The sequence below is a fragment of the Oxyura jamaicensis genome, chromosome 1 (genome assembly GCF_011077185.1).
Source record: "Oxyura jamaicensis isolate SHBP4307 breed ruddy duck chromosome 1, BPBGC_Ojam_1.0, whole genome shotgun sequence".
Classification (NCBI taxonomy): domain Eukaryota; kingdom Metazoa; phylum Chordata; class Aves; order Anseriformes; family Anatidae; genus Oxyura; species Oxyura jamaicensis.
The window spans coordinates 132,842,059-132,863,097 of record NC_048893.1 but is presented as its reverse complement, the minus strand read 5'-3'; the positions used below and the strand labels follow the sequence as shown (position 1 = coordinate 132,863,097).

Genomic DNA, 21,039 nt, shown 5'->3' with positions numbered 1-21,039 from the left:
TCAATTGTATGTCACTGGAATATTTTGTGACTGGTTTCAATTAGCAAATGGAGGTGGACGGTGGAGATGGATATATATTACACTTAACAGTAAAAATCCCAATAGAAATCACTAAATTAGTGCATAGACAAGTAAGAATGTATGTCACTGTAGGATAACTCTAATGGGCATGCTCAAGCTAAAATCCATGCTAAAATGTTGCCCGCCTATTTCATTGTTTTACGCTCACTTGTCTGTATCTGAAAATATTCCTTTTCTCCCTCCCTGCAGTGCTGGATGACTTCATATAATGAAAATAAATAAATAAATAAATAAAAAGACTAGCTGACGAAAAGAGCCCATGTAAAAATACAGATGGAATAAAATTATGTGTCTAAAAATGAGTACAAAGAACTCCAGCTGCTACAAGATGCTCATCTTATGTTACCGATGACAGCATATACAACTTTTTAAACTGGCTTCTGAGTTGGGTTAGTTGCTCTTTAAATATCTGTGTCATATAATTGGGAAGTACAACACCATCGAGATAACTCAGATTTTGCATTTCTTGACCTTTTTCCTGATAATTTTAAGCAGACTATTTTACGTTAAAATCACATGCCGTGTAATGCAGTGAATCCAGTTATGAATGCAAAAGTAAGACTGGCACATAGGTGCAGACATTAATTAGCACGAAAGTACTCTAACAGGCAGAAGATTAGATGACATCTGTATTCACACTGGATGACTTTATTCATCAACAATATGTTACTTTGGAAAAATACTTCCGAAAAGCACTTGTATATCTGCTGTGAGATATATTTCATAGCACAAGTGTTCAATTTTCAGTCCTTCATGTCATATGCAGTTACCAAAAATCTACGACTTACTGCTCTGAAGGCATTCAAACTGTGATACGTTCACTAAAAAAATTACAAATTCGTCTCTTCACTCTGTCAGTCCCGGCTTGCAAAAAGTGTAGCGCCAGTAATGTTATATTTATACTTAGAAAGTCACTTTCATTCTGTGTAATACGTAGACCGTGACATCCTTTATAAGCCAGTTGCAATAATACCACTGAACTTTTTTCAAAGAACCAGGTTTTGACTCCAACTGATTAATAATTTCCTTAGCCAGGACCAGTTGACATGATTGTTAAAATACTGTTACAGGGAACTGTCTGGTTTTGTTTTAAAAATAATCTGCTTAGGGCAGAGAGCATTTGGCTTTCTAAAGTACTCAGTGTACAAGGCCTTATATCCACTGCTTCAGTACAAATTCCCAGCATGAAGCATCCATCGCCTTTTGCTGCAGCACACCACACCTGGGCAGCTGTAGGTGGCAATCAAACCACTGCCCGGAGCACTCCATTTAGAAACTCCGTAGTAGATTAAAAACTTAATCCCGAACTCATTGAACACTCATAAGGCTCATTAACTTCAATCCCTGGTTGGTGTGAGTGAGAAACACAGGCTGGAGATCCAAGGTCAGGAGGTGACCGAGTTTTGTTTTAATCCGGTGGGACTTAGCTGTATCACACCCTCAAAGCTAACACGCCCTCACTGAAGACAACTCAGTGCAGACGTGATAGGAGGTGAGCTATTTCCTCATATAGTTTAGGGGTGTTTAGTTACATCACCACGGTACCAATGAATCAAAAATAATAATTAAAAAAAAAATGTTTCTAACTGTTCCTTCAAAATCATCTTTTAGACACAACTTCAGTGCATTTTTTTAGGTCCAAGTTTCCTAGTTTCCTTTTTTTTTTCTTTTTTTTTTTTTTCTTCAGGCTCATTTAAGTATTGAGCAATGTTAACAATCATGTTTAGACATTCGCTCAGACAGTGAAACTTCCGTGTCTCAGAAAGCATACTCTACCAGAAAATAGTAACACCACAAAAAGCAGAATCACACCAGAGCCACCCTCTGTGCTCAGCAGTACACAACCCTGGGTGCATTTTGGGTGGGAAGGGATTTGTAATTTTCTTGCTCAAACAATTTTCTGTGAGGTATCAAACTTCTCCTAGCAGAGCACAAATACAATGAAAGGAATGCAAACACTATTGTTGTACTTTCTTTTTTTTTTTTTTTCCTGATTATTTGTTTCAGGAATTGTAGCTTTCAGTTATTTTTCTCTTGTTGATGATAACCCCATTTAAACATTGCTCTGCTGCACCGAGACGGTAGCTTTAATTTCAAACACTATGATAAAGCCACAAACCAAAAATCAGTGTCAGTAACTGTATCTGTAATTTAGAAACTGCAAGGATGGAAAGCTTGAAACCGAGAACACCCAATTTCCAAAAATGGCAGGGGGGAAGGGGGACACGTACGTGTAATTATTACATTTTTACTCCATAACTGCCCACATCTTGAATCCTGTTCTGTCTGCAAGGCAAGGAAAAACCCCATAATCCTAGTAACAAAGATATCAAAATATTCCTTAAGGCCCTATTTATTCAGTGTGTTAAAAGCTGCATCATAACCGATCTGAACCACGAATTTCACGTCAGTGCCCACATAACTTTGGTATTACTCCAGCCCTGGGTGCCCGAGCCCAGGTAAAGGACTTACCCATTCCCTTCCTTTCCAGGGAGGGGACAGCATCTGAATGCTGCAAATAAGCTGCTGTGTTACGGTTCGACTACAGAAGGATCTCTAAGAATAGCACCATGGGTTTGCAGCCATTTCCTTCTGTCTTCCGGCCTTGCAAAACTTTACTGGGCTGCTTCAGCGCTCACATCTACGCCAACTAAGATTTCTGATTGTGCAACTTGTCCCACACAGGCAGACTCTTGCTGGAATCCGCACGAAGCCCTTGTGTGACTGCAGACCCCCACCCACGCCGCTGCCCCCACCGCAAGCCTCCACAGGCCCCAGCTGTGCTTCCACAACCTCTGGTGCCTCCAGCCGGTATGTGGTGGATGGAAGCTGGAGAACAACCCTTCCCACGGTGCTACAGATCAACTGCACTTCATAGTTTGGTTTAGTTTGCTTTGGTTTGGTTTTGAGTTGCAGCATTAGCTTAATGCTAACCAAGTTTTCTCTACTACCCAAATGAGCAGACCCTACCCCAAACAGCCCCCCAAAATAAGAGACACCAAGTTACTGCCCAACTACCTAACTGGCTAATGCTTGGGGTGAAGTATCACGTCCAATGGCTTAGGGCTGACATGATAGCAATGGTCATGTAAGTCTCACACAAGAACAAAGAGGATGGGGGAGACCTAGAAATTCTGAGTGAAGCTCAGAGAACCATAGCCAACTAACTCTAAATGAGAAATATTAAATAGCACCATAAGGAAAAGACGGAGGAGGAAAAAAGAAGTATATAATCAGAACGGAAACAGAAAGAAGTGATGCTGCAACAGGGAATTTACGCAGCTTAGCACTTTACTGTCCTTTGCAAGATACCATCTGCCCATCTTTACACCAAAATGCCCCACTAGCACAAACGTGATGCTTTGCCTAGCTTTGAAATCTCACTGTGCTTTAGCTGCTAAGCATTACGCAGACACCCAACCCTCCCCCCATACTATTCAGATTTTTCCCTATATGCCTTAAAATCACAGAATCCTTTGGGTTGGAAGGGACCTTAAAGATCGCCCATTTCCTATTGGGTTTTGTATCTAAAAAAGCACTACATACAAAACCTACATCAAACTACCATTACTTAAAAGATATTTAAAGAGAGATACACCTGGGAAGCAAGTATTTTAAGTGGTTCATAGGCAGAGCATACAGATGGATTGCTTTAAGGATTAAATCCCTAAATCTCTATTTGCACACCTAACTCCAGGAGATACGTTTTCTGAAATGCCAAGGGTTGGAAGTAGTTTTTAGGCCACATTGTGCAACATCTTGATCTTAGCCTCAGAATGAATATGAAAGAATGAATCATTTGTAGCCTTGGAGCTTGCAAACTGATCACCAACAGTGCTGTTATCTGCCCGATCCTCTTCTGAGAAGGCAGGAATAGCATCATGGGAAACGCCCTGACCCATCTCCTTCCTTCAAGCAAGTGCAGACCAGAAAGCAGCCCCAGAAACACAAAAACACAGCAAAAACATGACGGAGGAATCTGTATCCCCTCTGCAGAGCGTAGCAAATGTCCTAAACAGCCTGAAGAAGCATAGCCACCAGACCAAAAGTTGCAGACTGAGCTGAACCAGTCACTGGAGGAAGAATTTACCAGTCTACACGTACTACAAGCTACTTCAGATCCTGCCTCTGGGTTAAAAATAAAAATAAATAAATTATCTTCCATCAACTCTAATATACTTTGCCAAAAAAAAGGCACAAAGAGTGTATGCAATACTCTTAACAACTGACAAATAGTTTCTCCTCCTTGCTGTGAATTTCCCTCTCCAGGAAGATCTTTGCAATCTTACCATCAGCCGAATATCACCGAAGGAACAAAGGGGAGGTGGGGCGGGAAGCGCAGGGCATGAAAAAGGTGGTGGTTTTGTTTGTAAGGCTACCAAAGACCCAGACAATCCGAGCACCTTAAATTCACCTGAGGATTGCTCCACACTTCGAGGCACCACACGCACAAGGTCGCTTTTTCCCACCTCATACCTCTGGCCGGGCATGCAGAACTCTCCCAGCAGCAATGCCATTCCTCCCCCCATAACGCTACGTAACAGGGTAAGCTCAGTATCATCCTCATCCTACTGCTCATGCAAAACAGTTGGAAAACCACATATAATGTGCGTGAACTTCCACCCACTTTTACCATGTCTTAAAAGTATGTAGATAATATTTTTCTACTCCTGTATTTTGTATACAAGTGTTGTACAGCAAGCCCTAGCACTAATGTTCATGCTCACTGCGTAAGAAATAAAACAGGACTTTATAAAAGAGAGACAAGAAAATATAGAGACTGCACACAACAGGCTCAGCGCAGTTTATCAACCCAGATTTATCACCAGCAGCGAGGTCTCTGATGTGATGCCTGGGAATACATCTCTTTGGTCGACCAGGGAAGCTGTGTCAAAGTATCACTTGGAAACAGCCATTTCACCCTGGGCTTTCAGCTACTAAACAACTGATTTTAACAAGAAATTGTTCTTCCCTTGCTCCCCCCTATCTTCTTCCTTAAAACCCTCTGTTGCCATTGCAGAGAGCAGTGCTCAGAGATGGCAGAGCTCATGGCCAGCAACATGAAAACACCAAGAAGTGTGCAAAGCATTTGTTTTATGCAGGTCTGAAATGGCAGATTATGAGCAGATTAGTGATTTCATATTTTTCATGTTGTCACAATTTCAGAGGATCTGCGTGAACAGAAACACAGAATGAGTAAAGACAGTTTCCTTACAAGCTCTCATGAGGCAAAGTGTAATAAAAGAGAGCAACTGACGTGTGTGGAGTAACGCTACGGCTCTGACATGTAGCTCAATGAAAGAGAACTGCTTTACTTCTCAAAATTGCAAAACGCACCCACTTCCTATTTGTTCTCATTAATGCAGCAATTGAGTTTTTTAGATTCAGTTGTGATTAAATTCTCTTATCTATGTTCTGCTGTGTGCTCAAGAAACACAAACCTGGGGCTAAACCACTCAGTGTGCCCATCACACCAACTCAGAGCAAACTCGGCTGGCACCCATAAAACAGAACAGGGCACTGTTTGTACAAGAACTTTATTTTTCACTCTCTCTCTCACATACACACATCAGAAAACTACATTTGAGAAAATAAAAATTTGGTTTGGAACACATCATTTCTGATGTGGGGCTGGATGTTTCTGGCATGAGATTTCCTGACACTGACCTGACACTGTACTTGTTAGGACTCTAAAATCCTACCACTGTAAACCTCACCAATGACTCATGAGAAAAAGCACACCAATGAAAACAGAGATTTAAGCCCTTTCAGTCATGGTGCCTATAAAAGCAGAGCAAAACACTGGGATACAAAATGTGTAAAATTTAAAAGCAAATCAGCATCCATCAGAAGAAATAAAAGATGAATTTCTCATTCATGATTGCAAGTATTTGGGGGAAATAACATATTGAGAAAATCATACGCAAGATACTACTAAAAAAATATAATAACCTTATTCTGCAATGCTTCGGGAATCACAGTTCAACGTGACATTGTGCACATGCTGCTATGGACACATACAGAAAGACTTTCAGTGCACTCAGTAAGCCAAGGGTGTTCATTCTCTACGGATGTAGCTAGATAAACCGTAATACTATCACAAACATTTATGGGTGCATTTTAATTAGTGTTCTACCTAAGAGTGTTAATAAAGGCAACATTTCTTACTTATTTTCAAATAAAATTATCTTCTCCTGCCTCTGGTGTCCTTAAAAATGTCCAGACCTGCTTCAGACAGTTGAATGTATGTCTGCCTCTGGCCACAGTGTCTGTAACAGTAAAACCACTGCAAATGTTATCCCCAAAAGATCTATCAATGAGGAACTGCAGCTTTGCTCTGCACCAATGTAAGTGAATTCCTGCACAAGAACAGGCCGCTAAAGCAGCACGTGTTCGAAGTGGAAATGAAATAGATCCGCCACTGGCCGCACGCCTCTGCGCGCCTCCTGTACACAGCCGGAACAGAGGCAGAGGAGCATAAGAAAGATACATTGGGGGCTTGAAGTCATTGGAAATAAGTACCAGCTGTAAGGCACGGAAAGCAGCATCCACAGGCAGCAGGCAATAGCCTCTCCAAATTCTCTGAGCAAAATGCCAGAGCTACGTCTGATTGCCTCTTCAAAGCATGGCAGATGGAAGCATCGCTCTTTTGAGCAGTAACCTTTTCTTCCAGCAGCAAGGTAAATCAATAGCACCCTGCACGGAAATGTCAATATAAACGCTCAAAATTTGTAATATTAATGTTTCAGAGTCTGAGGACATCTCATTTGAAAACAGTTTCTGCAACAGCCTTTATAATTTTTAAAAGATCCCAATCAAATTTTATCAGTGAAGAAGTTTTTAAAATACATGCTAGGCTGAAAGACAGTGCTTTGTCTTTTCATGGTAAACTTAATTCCTTTGTAGCATTTTAACCCAACTCCAGCAGCACTGAGAATGACTGTAGAAACAGTACAAATCTATTTAATCGATCTTTATTGTTCAACCTAAAGGAAATGCTTTTTATGGAAAATTACACAGCAACTGCAGGGATGTCTTGAAATTCCAATTTCAAAACTATGAAGTCTTCAGGAGGGCTCTACCGATGTGCTTTTAAGGCAGTCATAAAATTGCATTGTATCGTTAACTTCTATCTACAGCACCAAATAGTAATTTTATTAAAAGAATAAAAAGTGTCTGTAATTTCCCTACATCTCCTAAAAACACAAACACATCTTGAATATAGCAGACGACCAGTAGTTTGGAGGAAATATGGCCACAGACCATTCAGTCTTGGCCTGCAAAAACAAAAACAAAACAGAAAAAAAAAAAAGGAAAAAAAAAAAAATAACAGCTACAAAACCTAACCCCCCCCCCCCCCCCCCGCCCCCCCCCCCCCCCGCAGGAGCACAAAAGTCTTCCCAGCATACCAAGAAGACAGCCTGTGCCAATAGAGCCAGGCCACGCTCTTCAGGAGTCTATCCTCCAAGAGGCACATATAGACATGGAGACCAGACACGAGTAAGGTGTGCAGAGATGAAAATGTGATTTTTCCTACAAAAAAATCATGCTTTACCCAACTGTCATGGAATATGTAAAATACACGACTTGTGTGTTAAAATCCACACGTCCTCTCCTTCCGAAACGATGTCCTCAACCAGCCCCTTCTTTTTCAGCCTTGACATGGAAAGGACAAAGCCATGCAGAACTACATCTAACTCCTACGCCGTCAGGGGTCCTACAAAGCATTGCAACCAGACAATCAGTATCGGTTTCTTTTGCTTTTCATTTTCCTGCCTGCATGCAAATGCTCCTGTGCAGCTAATGGGGCAGTGTTGATATTAAGTAAAGGAAAACTTCCCACTTTATAACAAGCAGACCAGCATCATCAGATTCCTGGAGTATTAAAAATGACAGAGAACCGTGTGCTACATGTGTTGTGTTTCTTCTTGTTTCTGTCAGGTTGGTGGCAGCAGGTTGTGGGGGTGGGGGCAGCAACACTGCCTCCTCCCACAGCCAAGCTCTTCTTCACTGGGTGAAATGAACGTGAACGTACTGCGAAACGGGAAGACGATTGCAGGTATCTCCAGCTCCCCTGCTCTGAAAGGTTTTTTTAAGGTATTCACTTGGGGGCAGGAAATGTTTTATTAAGGAGACTTGGCAAGACGAAGCCCTAATTTCAGCAAGATCCTTGATATGTTGCTGCAACAGAAACTTAAATTAATGTGCCCTTTCTGCAAATAATCCAAAATTTTATGTCCTTACTTAAACTAAGGAAACTCTAATACGATTTGCTGGAAAAAATCACCTTTTCAACCTCAGTTTGGTTCTGTGTGTTCCTTTTGGCTTTGTCATAAATCCTTGTGGTACAAAGGTGAAATGCCTTTCAAGACTGGTCATTCAAGAAAACTCCTTCTAGTGACGTTGTTGGTCACAAGAACCCGCACCTAACCCCTCGAGTTTTAACCCTGAATTGGGAACACGTAGCTGTGCCAACAGGTATTTCCTCTTCGACTTAAAGTATGCATTTTGAAAGCATATTGAAAAAGTCACTTTTCCAGCATGACAGTACACAAAAGTTGAAGTTTATCTATTGCCCCTCCAAAAAGATGTCTCAGCTGTACCAGAAAGAAATGGAAACATCAGACTGTGGATTCAAATTAGCTGTCAAGAAACATGAACATAAATCTGACTTAATAGCATAATTTGGAAATGCATCCTGGGTCCACCCTTGGCAATAACAACTTAACTCCTGTTGTAGCAATATTTAAAATAGCTCTGCAACTTGGTTTCTCCACCCAACCAAACAACAGAAAAATATATTGTTAAATGAAAAACACCACACGTATTTAAGCAAGAGAAACTGTCTAAACTTCTGACATTTTTCATTGTCATATTTTTTTAATCCAAAAGATTTATACAGCTTTTTTTTTTTGCTTTTTTTTTTAATAACTTACAGGATCAAAAGGAAAATAAATGCATAGCTTCAAAACCTTAGAATATAACCTCCCCTCATTGTGGAAGAGTTCAAAGTCATAAAGTGCTGCAGATACGAACACACATCAGACAAATACTCTAGTAACTAACTTATTTTTCTGGTTTATTTAACAATATTCCAAGCTTAGAACATTAAATAGAAATCTCACAAACAACGGGTAGAACTAACAATGGCTTTGTTTTCCCCCTCCCCCCCCCGGGTTTTGTGGGGGGGGGGGGGGGGGGGGGGGGGTGGACCCACTACGGCTTTATTTTGGATACCAAAAAAAATATCTATATAACTAAGGGAAGCTAGGAGGGAGAGAACAGTGCATCGCACTGCTCTCGGCACAGCTGGGCGAGGAGGGAGCCAAGCCATAAGCCTCGCTGTGTACTTTCCACCCCAGGAGGATGAGGCACTGCCCCAGGCTCGTCCTGCAGCCCCTGGCATCGAGGGCGATGCACATGCCTCATGCTGGCATCCTGCAGCTCCCTGGCGGCCGGTGCGGGTGAAGATGGGCATGCCGGGCACTCACGGGGCCTTAAAACCATTTCTGCACCTTGCTCCCTTCCTCGACTCAACTTTGAGGCTCTCGTGGACAGCCTACGGGTCTGTCGCGCCGAGCCTTTGTGCTGCATCTTGGGCAATCACAATCCACCTCTGCAGCGCATCCACACACCCCTTCCTGCCACACACAGAGGTCTGACACCTGCAAAAACTACCCAACCAGTACATAAACAAGTGGTTTGGTAGCATATTCAATTCCAGCATCATTCCCATTTTCATGTATTCCTTCTGGCCAGGTCCTCTCTACAAGTCAGTGGATGCCAAGGGGACAACAAAATCAAGACTTCTTCCCCAGTAACAGTTACGACCTGTCTTCCACTGGCCTCTCTCCAGAAAGGCCATCCTTACACAAACGTGCTAGATCAGCTGTGGCCTTTCCCACCCCTACACACCTCGCACGTTTCTAGCGGCAGGGTCATCGAGACCACCGCCAGGGAGCAGGTCGGAGTCTACTCTTCGCAGCTGGGCAGAGAGCTCCAGAATTTGCCTCACTTAATTTTTTTGACTCCTTTATGGACAGATGGGAAGGCATAAGAGTGGGTGAGAGTGACCCTCCCAGAACAACTGGATTATTTTGAGTGGGGGGTGAGATGCCCGCCACAAAAAAAAATCAACCCTTGACCGTCACTGGGCAGCGACAGGATCCCTCCTCCACACCGCACAGAGAAATGCTGGCTGCCATCCCACTCTGCTACACGTGAACTAGCATCGTATTATTGACTTGTAGTATTTCCTAAGAAATGTGGAGTTTTGGTTGTTTTTTTTTTTGTTTTTTTTTTTACCAAGTTCTCAAAAGGGCTGAAAACTTTTAGGCATAGAGACACAAAGGAAACAATTGCAATACACAACAACTAATCGGAAACAGTACTCAAACATTTGACTGGACCAGACTAAAGTCCACCCTACAAACTCAAACAAAAAAAGAGACAGGAGAAAAAAAAAAAAAAAAAAAACTTTTTAAGTGCTAACGTAACAAGAAACAATCCTAAAGACTCACTGGATGCGTGTAGGGAAACAGAGGGGTCGCCCTCTTTTAAATATATTTACATAATTATTAAAGCTTTTTATTCTGCTTTTCTCACCAACAAAACTTCCTAGCTACCTTGGGCAAAGTGCCCACTTAAATTAAGAGGTTAAGCACTGTATAACACACGCACGCAGAGTTAGACCCGTGGCCCTGGCACGCCTCCTGCCTTCGCTGCTCTGCTCCCCGGGTGTAGGCCGCCACCCGCCCGCACCCCGCGTGCTACCGCCAGGGCTTGTCCGGACAAAAAGGGGTTTTGCCATTTAGCTACGACAGCTCCACGGTAAAACCCGACCGATGTGGACACAGCAGTACTAGTTTGGAAGCATTTATACCATTTATATTGCACTGGAAAGCCGAATAAATTGCTCCAGTGTAGGTGCATCCACACTACGGCCTATGCCAGAGCGACACCGGTGAAAATAGTAACATAGTCCCCTAAGTGACAGAATTACACCAGCTGACCTTATCTAGCACAGACCAGGCCTAAGATATGAGGTAGTGAAAAAGAAAATCAGGCTCAAGATCTTTTTTTCATTCTATAGCATCGACATACTCTAAAAGTCTTTGCTGCTCTGATTTGTGGAATTTAAGAATAACATTTTAAAACCAAAATTTAAAGCTAACGCCCTAAGTCACGTGGGATTTATAATTGGAGGCATAGAACTTAAAAAGTCCCTCGCTCAGGGTCTTGATTCAGGAAAAATATTTTCATTACAGGCAGCACATAAGCATGTGTTTCTCTCCCACTGAAGCCAGCGGAAAGGAAGCACATGGCTAAGTGCCCTCTGAGATCTGGGCCACAGTCAGAAATCACGGTCTTTGTAGCATTTATTTCCTCATTCATTTCAGTGCTGTTTAATCACAACTCATTCATGTTTTAAGACAGTGGGAGAAACATAGACAATGGAAGCTAAATCAAGTTTGTTACAACTGTTCAATATTTACAGCATTCATAGCATAAACAGAAGTTTTTTTGGTAACTTAAGACAAATACCTTTTTCTTTGTTATTAAATGTACCACAGTAGTCCTGTTAAACAAACCCACTGTCTCGGATATTAAAGAAATTGTTGTTCACGTTTACCGAGTCATTTAAATTAAAAATCTGTTCCTGCTCCAAACCCCATTCTCCTTCGTCTTCATCCTCTGGTTCTGCCTCGGACCCATTCCGAGTGTTTTCGTACAAAAAGATCTGCTCGTCCACGTGTGCTGGGGCTAACCGGTTTCTCTTTGCACTGACAACGTTAGCAGAAGAACCAAAAAGGCGTTCGGGAAAGACCCTTGTGGCCAGAATACACCAGTATTTTTGGAGAACCTTTGGTAAAACTGGAAACAGCGCTAGTCTGTCAGACCACCACTTTAGCGGGTCTTCATTCAAACCAAGGACCTTTTGTGACTTAAAGTTGCTCAACTCCTCAACAATCTGAGCATGCCATTCCTCTTGGTCTTCCACACCTCCTGTCTGGCAGAAGATCTCTGCAAGCATGTTGTTTATCACACTAGTAGGAGGAGGAGTGGAGGAGATAATTATTTTTTTCACCGGGGGCTCTTCCGAAACCGCAAAGAACTTTTCTTCAGTCCGAAAGGTGTTTTCTTTGACTTTCTCCAGCAGGCTTTTTGCTTCTTCCACCACTCTGTTTTCCACCTGCTGCCGCTCAAAGGCTGAAAGAAAAGGCAGTTTTTTGTAGCGAGGATCCAGGAAAGTGGCAACGTTGAGGAACATGTCTATTTCGGGGGTGTGCTGGTAGGTGGTTGACAGCTCCTTTGCTATTACCTCCTTCGCCATGCTGATTTCTTTCAGATCGTTCTCTTTGATGTTCAGGGTGGTGTTCAGAAGCATGTGGAGAAGTGGCTTCACCATACTGATCGTTGGGTACTTGGAAGCAGACATCATCTCTGCAACCTGCTTGAAAGGCTGCAGCAGCTCCACCAGCCCTTCGATTGTGTTCCACTCGCTGGCCTCCAGCATGAGGTGGTGGTTGTTGCTGTCCTCCACGAGAACGGCGGCAATGACAAACTGCTGCTCCTTGAGGCGCTGCAACATGGCGAGCGTGCTGCCCCACCAGGAAACGCGATCGCTCACCAGCATGCAGTGGAGAATATTCTGCTGCTTCTGCTTCTCGCTCAGCATATACATCGCCATGGTAGACTGCTGAAAATATTCCACCAGTTTTCGGCACCTGGCAAGGAGGCCGCAGAGCTTCGGGAGCTGAAAAGCTTGTTGTATTCCGGCGTTGAAAGTGTGCCCCAAGCAAGGCATCTGCACTGGAATATCTAGGAGAGAGCAAGCTTTCACAATGTCTTTACTGTAATCTGTCGTAGCACCAAAGACTTTTGTATTGATTCCCCATTCGATGAACGTTTCGTAAAGGACTCGGGTGATAGTCTCTGCAGTATTATCCTCCGGTACTTCAAATGTTTTTAAGCACCGTGAGTTAACCGCCAGGCAGTTGGAAGGACTGCTGCTGAGAAAGTGAACCGCGACGGTTACGTACGACCTGTTCTGGTTTTCGCTCCTCCACATGTCTGTGGATATGCCGCACCACAGAACGTCGGTGAGCTCCTTTAAGACGATTTCTCTAATGGCGTTGTATTTTTCAGGAATAGCTTTCGTACAAAAATACTTCCGGCTAGGAAGTTCATACCTGGGATCAGCTGTTCTCAAGAGGGCCTTGAAAGTGGGCTCGTCGACAATGGAGGCAGGATACATGCCCTCACAGATCAAGCTGATGACTGCAGACGTCAGTTCCTGATGCTTTTTGTTTTCGTAGTTCTGGTAGGTCTTCATGATGAGGCTGTCTTGAACAACCTGCTGCGATGATTCCGGCTTGATTTTTGAAAACGCGGTAGCAAAGGCCTCCCTCATCTGCTCGGTGTTGCTTTTCACAAACTCACAGAATTCGTCGGGGTGGTTTTTCTCGAGGTGGTAGGAAAGGTTGGACGTGTTCCCTGAATAGGCAATCTGCGCCATGCAAATACGGCAGTAGATTTTCTTCCACTGTAATATGCATCCTTCTGCATTGGTATCAAAACCAAAGTACTTCCACACTTTACTCTTTGCTCTCGGATGAGCCACTAACTTTAGGTCTGATGGGGAACCTTCTAAACTTTTATTCTCCATTGCTTCTTGGCCACCGTCCCACCTTTTGATCCTTCACTCATTAATGAGTACCTGATAAAGGCAGTAAGATAAAGATACGATGAGAAAGCACAAGTTTGACCACACTTAACTACGTGAAATCAGTGTTTCTGTGAACATATATCAAGAAACCTACCTTACTAATTACATTTGCAAATTTAAAGATGAGATTTGCAGAAAGTGTGACCTACAAGAAGCCCATTAAAATGTCAAAAATTAAAAAGGTTTTTAATACAGCACATTTTGCTGTGAAACTGAGCTAGAAGATCTGAGTAAATCTTGTTTCTGGAATTACATAATTCTCGGTAGAGGAAGTGTAACAATTGCCACACAGTTCACACATTATTGTCACACAAGCCAGACCATTTGCTATAGTATTTTCCTGTCCCCTAGGCCCCCAAGTTATAGTTAGGGCTCAACTAACATCCTCTTGCCTAAGGGTTTCTGAACTTCACTACGAACATTTATTTCAAATGAAACCTGACACTGAAAGGAGCAAAGGTTTTATTGTTTGTTTATTTTGAAAGAAGCTGTGTTAGCTCCAGCTAACTGTCCTAGGGTTTGCTTTAGAAAAAGAAAAAAAAGAAAAAAAAAAAAGAAAAAAAAGGAAAGACAGAAAGAAAGAAAGCTGTGATGCAAATTATGGCATTAATCTGCTCCTCTGAAATGTAAAGATGTTTTCTGACAGAAACAAAAGGAAGCAAAATTTGAACCTGCATGCAGATCAACAACACGCCTCTGACACCTTTCCTGTCCTTCTCTTTCAGAAACCAAAGCAACCTCCTGAAGTGCTAGTTCACAGTCTCAGTTCCTGGAATAACACTGCATTATAATGACAGGAAAAGGCAGTCAGGAAAGCACTAATAAAAGTTACTAACCACATCAGCTGGAAAATAGTTTTGCCGTCTTTTCCTCAAAAGACTAAAGTAGTCGGCATGGGGATGGGGGCGACACACTAGAGAAGATGGTAAGAAGGCAAGGCTTAGCAGTCTGTACCTAAATATCTGTGCAGGAAAACACTGCTTGCGCAAACAGTCACATGCACGTACTATTTGAGGCCTACCGCGTCCCTGCACACAGCGCGGGCAGCCACCTGCCAGAGCTTATTCCTCTGTACCTAAAAGCCACCCAGCAGCACAACTGCAGCACAACTGCACTTCTCCATTTCTCCCCCAACACCAGCCCAGCCGCAGCAAGCAGCCCTTCGCCAGGGGCGGGAGGGAGAAGGAAGCCACCAGCCAGCACTGCTGTGACCTCCTCTGTGAAGACCCAGGGGAAGAGAGCAGAAGAGAAACTGAAAGAGGATTCCTGCAGCCAGCCCGACAACAATGTGACAGCTCTCTTCTCGGCTCATCAGGAGCTGCCTCCGTGCCAAAACTCAGGAATCCCTGGGCAGCAAGACCAGCTGGCTGGGGGAGGAAGAAAGCATCTGGCTTTTCCAAACTTGCTGTAGGGGAGCATCCACCAAAATTGATGGGTGCAGCTCCACCAGCATGTTCTCCTCTGCTGACAAGCATCCCCGAGAAAAGATGTTTTCCCTCTGAGCCGCAGCAGGTATTTTGCAGCACTTCATGAATCGCTTGAATGAAAAACCAAAGACAGGTTTATCAAGACTAAATATATTTATTTAAGCACAGCTGTTGGTTTAGACTTAGCACGAGAGGTGCGGGGCAGGTATTTTAGTTGTTTTGTTTTCGCTATTGGTATCTTAAGATTTACTTCTGTGTGCAAACCTTTTTTAATCTGGGGGGGGAGTACAGGGGGTTGACTACTCATATGCCCTCTACTGTGATTCATTCAGTACTTTTTAAGTTGCCAGAATAAACTATTGATTCAACAGAGTAACGCTGCATATTTCTAAAAATGTGCATGTTAACAGCACCAAGGTCTGCAATCTCACCAAAACTGGTGATTCTGAGTGACAAAGTGGTGCGACATATAATGACGTAGCCCTGCTATAGCATCACACAGTGTATCGACAAGGTATGTCCCATCAGTATGTGTCCTTATTGCTTTTGGTGTCCTCCCCTTCACTCCATGACACGGCATCTCGAGAAGGCATAAAGGCTCCTGGCATTTCATTAAGTCTTACAGTTTCCTTTGCAATTACATGGTAGTTCCTAAAAGCAAGGAGGAAGGCACTGTAATAATGGAATTGATTCCTCCTTAGTATTTAAAATTAGAATGACACCCATGGGACCATAAAAAGTTCATCACAGACTGATAAAATACAAGTTATTTCAGAGCAAGGGAGCGTTACAGACTCTCCCCAGTCCTTCACCCTTATGGATGTTACAGCTTTACCATCATTTTTAGATAGATCTGACACTTGGCACTAGTGGCACTGGGTAGCATTGCCACGGTTAAGGACATGTCAGTGTAGCGCCGCTTTTGTTGTAATGCTGTAAACCAATTCCAACTTTTCATAATAGCTCTAATGTAAACTACTAATCATCCCTGCCTCTCCTCGAGTCGTGTGCAGTGTGGCTGGCAGTATGGTTAAAAAAAAAAAAAAAAAGAGCGCTCTGAGGGAAGAGGTGCGTGTCGCACAGGCGGCTGGCAGAAGCCCTCTCCTTCAGCTCACCTACCCTTCCACCGTAACAAAACAGTGCTGCTTTGGTCCTCTGCAAACCCTCCCCACAAACAGAAAGCCTGCAGGCTATGGAAGCACATATGCCCTTCTCCCTTGAATTCCCACCCACACCGCGACAGAGCGTGGATTCGGAGGAGCTGCTGCCCTTCTTCTCCTCCTCTTCCTCCCACATGTGCAGCCAGTCCAAAACCACTGCCATGCTCTGGGGTTGGGGCTTTCCAGCGCTGCTGGCCTGGGGACAGCCCTTCAACATCTGCTGGCCTTGGGGCTGGCATCAGGAGGAGGAAGAGGAGGAAGGCCAGGTTTACTGGCATGCTCCAGGGTACACCAGGCTGCTTCCCGCAGCCCTGCTCTTCAGCCCCAGACCACTCTCATCCTCCTGCAGTTGGCAGGGCCAGAGGCCAAAGGCTCGGCCCCACGACGGAGGGCACGGGTGCTGTGCTGGCAGCAGACGGAGCTCGGTTCCCCACTGGCAGAGTAACGACGTCCAAAGCAGGCACTTGGTTGTGAAAGCAGGGATCTGGATGTTGGGACACGCCAGGTGCGCAGCCACCTTCGCTCTGCCCCCTTGTGCACACGCAGCAGTGACACAGGCTGCAATTACACCGTATCGCTTTGGCAGAACCCTTGCCTCATTTGGCACAGAGGTAACCATAAAAGTTGTCTTTCCTAACTTTTAGAACTACCTCAACAGCTCTCTGATGGGCCTGCGTGGGAAGAGGGATTAAGTATTAGGTGCAAGTTAATTTTTGCCTACCATCAATCTTTCCTGCCTGATGGTTTCTTTGCCCACCTCTGGAACTGGATGTTTTAAAACCTGGAGTTGGTACGCCTGCAGGCAGGAACTGTTTAGTCTGTTCTTACGCTTTAGGCATATAAAGTAGGAGCCCTCAGCGCAGGAATTAAAATTAAGAGATGCATGTTCTCAAATTAATATTTCACGATCAATTATAAATAGACGTGGTGCAAATTATTATACTGATTAACTAGAAACTGGGGCAAATTAAAATACATGTATATGATATTTCAATCACTTTTAAGAAGGCTATCAGTCAGCTTTACGGTCTTCTGGACTTCACTCACTGCCGCCTCCGTCAAAGACAGTTTTCTACACATCGCAGATACCAACTTAACTACTAAGACTTCCAAACTGCAAAACACTCAGCATTTAGTCTTCCACTACCAAATTTCAATCAAACCACATACACAGAAGACAAAAGGCAAGAGAAAAATGCCAAGTAAGTTCCTTGAGAAGCTTTTAAACTTGCAGAAGGAGTTATTAGTGCATGAAAACTGTTTGTAATCCATCAGTAAGATGACTTTCAGTGACCACATTTCCCGAGTTAATAGCCTGGTGTCACAAAGTTAGTTCATCTTTTAGCAATTCACTCATTAGTTTTCTTTTTTAAAAGCTGATTATATCGAGATCTTTATACAAATAGGACTTTTTTTTTTTTTTTTTAATTGAAGCATTGCAAGGAACATCGGAACAGTAAATTCTAGTGAAACTATGAGCTGTTCAGTCCGCTGAACACTTGTTAGACAACAAGGGTTCTCTGGATACCGAACAACTAAATGATACGTGAGGCAATACCAGACTTGCAATGATTTGTTGTAGAAATAAAAGACTAGTTTTTGCCAGCAATAAGCAAAGAGCATAATCAGATATCAAAGAGGAAAAGTAAAGCATTAAGCAACAGCTGAAGCTCCAGTTGGTTAGCTCTCCCCCCCCCAAAGAGACTAACAGCCAAACCCTCACGTTTCCCCGCTGTGGCACTGGGACGCCCCCCGTGCTGGTCCAGCCACCGAAGGACTACACGAAGCAGTCTGTCAAACCCTGTTCTCCTCGTATGTCGAGGCTCACTGCTCCGTTGTGTCGCCTGATTATGTTGGCTCTGAGGACGAGACGTGTCGCCTCTCCTGTTTCAGGTCGATGCACCCAATTTGAACAGAACAGTGCGAACCTGTCCCACGAAGAGGAACTGGAGGCCACGTGCTTGCCGTGAGCGGGCGCACCTGGTAACCTACGCGACTGCTTTTGTTCTGGGCTACATGAGTTGCCTACCCCTGCCGATACGGGTCAGCAGAGGGTCTCGCCATGGCACTAGCTAACCCAGCTTACACCAGCCACCTGCAGGTACGCCGCCTATGAGATTCGTGCTTGGAAAAAAAAAATCGTTTGGAGCATAAATAGCCCCTTCCCCTTTATTTCTGCACACTGCTTTTTCTTAGCGATACAATCGCTGATTGTGTCCTGCTTATCCTCCCAGCACTGGATTCACCTTCCTTGTGCTTCAAGATCAGAACTTCAGAAAAAGTTTCCTGATCTGGATCGGGAGCAGTGCCTGGTGGTGGCTACGCTTTCAGAGTGAAGAGCTGGATCTTTTCAGTTCACAGCTCAAAGCAATTATTTTTGCACTTAATCTAGACTCCAGAGCTCAAATTTTTCCCTCTCCCAAAAAAAAAGCTCTCTTGAATCCCATCTATAGAAACAAGAAGCCCAATAAGATGCGGCAGAATAGATGCTCACTTTTAAAAGGCACGTCTACAGCGTATGTGCCAAAGGCACACAACTTTGACTTTAGTCAAAGAAGTTTACAAGTTTTTAGAAGTTTAGAAGTTTTGAGAAGTTTAGGTAAAGAGAAAAAGACCTAGTTTGGTTTACTCTGAATTGAAATCCTGAAAATCTCTCTGGTAGGCACTAGAAAGCAAGCTCTTCTTGGAAAACTAACTGCATGCCTTGGAGACAGACGGGCTGGGTTTACACCAGACCTCGTCGCTGCCTTCACTCACCAGCACAGAGCCCGAGGATGAGCTCCCAGCCATCCCTCCGCTGTGCCACCTCTGCGACGGGGCTGCTCCGGTGCTGCGGCACGACTGGGGTGCTGGGACGGGGGAATCGAGGCCGAGGAGTTAGGACGGGAGACGTGGCTCCCTACACCACCAGTGCTTCCCAGCCCTGCTTCTCCCTTCGCCTCTCTCCCCTGAAGATCCTCTGGCAGCTACTGCTGCCAGCAAGTGCGGGCGTCTCTGAGAGCTAAGGACAGCCCCTCAGAGAAACACGGGCAGCCCAAAATACTGGCACTTCGATGCCTTTGAGACTCCTGCCTCGAAAAGTTACTTGGCGACTTCTTACAGTACGCAGAGTTAACTGATCCAAGCTTTAATTAAGCATATCGCAATAAACACTTTCGCTTTTTGTCACGCTGCAGTCCCGATTTTGAAATTACTGCATGAAAACATGGCTAATCTAGGTGAAAACATTCCTGTTGACAAGCTGGCTCATTTTTGAAGCCCTGGCTAGACAAACCCAGTCAAAGCAAGGCAGCAGGCAACTGCCAAGAGGCAACTGCGCACAAACAACTGTACGAGGAGGAAACTACTTGTCCTTGGAAGGAACCACCCCGAGTCAGGACTGAAGGAAAGCTTTCCAGTTCTGTCAAATCTGTCCCAGTCCTACTCGGGCCAGCTGACGTTTCCTTGGTGGTATGTTTGCTGCCTTAATCTGGCATTTCCAAATTCAACTTTTTTTTTTTTAATAGTAGTCAAGAACATAACAGCACCAAAACGCTCGGGTCACATTTTCATCGTGCTGTTTCTTCTTGGTTCGAAAAAGACTTGGAAAGTGTTACGCACCCTAGGCACAATACCCGGTTTTACTCTGCCAAGAGAAACTAATGCTAGAAAAATGCTCAGATGACTTCAAACTCTATGCACATCTGCCTTTCTGTCGTTAGGGTTCTTCTGCTTGTTTCCCTTTTTTATCTCTGCATTTTGAGAAAGAGAAAGGAGAATCCCAGCCTCCTGCAGAGCTGCCAGGAGTGAAGAGAACGATAGGAAGCGCTACCCACGAGGCCACGTGCGACGAAACGCACACAGACGCGCTCGGTGCGCAGCTCACTCGTCCCACTGCTCCGGACACTCGCTGCAAACATCTCCTGTCTGCCTCACCTCCCTGCTCAGACACCACGCCAGCTCCCTTCTCCTCCACCGTTCCTCTTACTAAAGCTACCAGCAGCTCCACAGGGGCTCCCTGGCTGCTCAGCGGAGGAAGTTAGAGGCACGCACTGACTTTACGGAGTTTTAGGCTGAGGTCCGAGGATGCCGTACGGGTCCGTACGGACGTGCGGCTCGCCGTCCGTTTGTTAAGACCAGAAGCGCGCTAACCTCTTCTAGAGCAATGTGAGGGAAGAGGAAATTCAGATCTTCGCTTCCTGGCAAACCCAAAGCTTCCTTTGTCAATGTTACGGGACAGAAAAAATAAAAATAGAAAAAAAGGAAGAGTTATTACTAAGCATGCTGCGAACCGAAAAAAAAAAAAAGAAAGAAAGAAAGAAAGAAAAGAGAGAGATTAAAAAGCGAAAGCGCAGCTCCTCAGCCATACCTAACCCCCAGTCCCTGGGAGAAGGCTCCTGACAGCCAGGGCTGCAGGCGAGGGGCCGGGCAGGGGCAGCCCCCCACCGCCACCCGCCCTCACAGCGCCTTACCTGGGGCCGGACCCGGCAGTCCCCGCTCTGAGGCAAAGCGGCCGGAAGGAAGAAAAAAAAAACAATAATAGTAATAATAATAAACGTAGAGAAGCCGCAGCGGGGCCCTCCGGCTGCGGCCCGGCCCCCGCCACACCCCGCGGCCGGGGGGCGGCCGGCGGCGGGGAGGAGCCCGGCGGGGCACGGCGGCC

The 21,039-nt window shown here is 44.5% G+C and overlaps 2 protein-coding genes across 6 annotated transcripts in view; both read right to left on the bottom strand.

Moving 5' to 3' along the window:
- Window positions 1-21,039, bottom strand: part of DHRSX (dehydrogenase/reductase X-linked) — a 168,912-nt gene that overhangs the window by 147,215 nt on the left and 658 nt on the right. Inside the window, exon 2 of one of the 2 annotated variants that reach the window (XM_035313235.1) lies at window positions 20,849-20,875. The exons of the other annotated variant lie outside the window; for it this stretch is intronic. Within the exon in view, the coding sequence (XP_035169126.1) occupies window positions 20,849-20,875 (27 nt within the window). The remainder of the gene's footprint in view (window positions 1-20,848; window positions 20,876-21,039) is intronic. 2 annotated transcript variants of the gene reach the window in all.
- The window catches only part of ZBED1 (zinc finger BED-type containing 1), an 11,343-nt gene continuing 665 nt past the window's right edge, over window positions 10,362-21,039 (bottom strand). The window contains exons 2-3 of one of the 4 annotated variants that reach the window (XM_035312980.1): window positions 20,849-20,875; window positions 10,362-13,801 (exon numbers count right to left, since the gene is read on the bottom strand). In XM_035312980.1, the coding sequence (XP_035168871.1) occupies window positions 11,663-13,750 (2,088 nt within the window). In that variant the 5' untranslated portion in view covers window positions 13,751-13,801; window positions 20,849-20,875 and the 3' untranslated portion in view covers window positions 10,362-11,662. Of the gene's footprint in view, window positions 13,802-14,646; window positions 18,847-19,154; window positions 20,714-20,848; window positions 20,876-21,039 lie in introns of those variants that run through there. The other 3 variants (XM_035313126.1, XM_035313053.1, XM_035312904.1) reach the window with 3 other exon arrangements.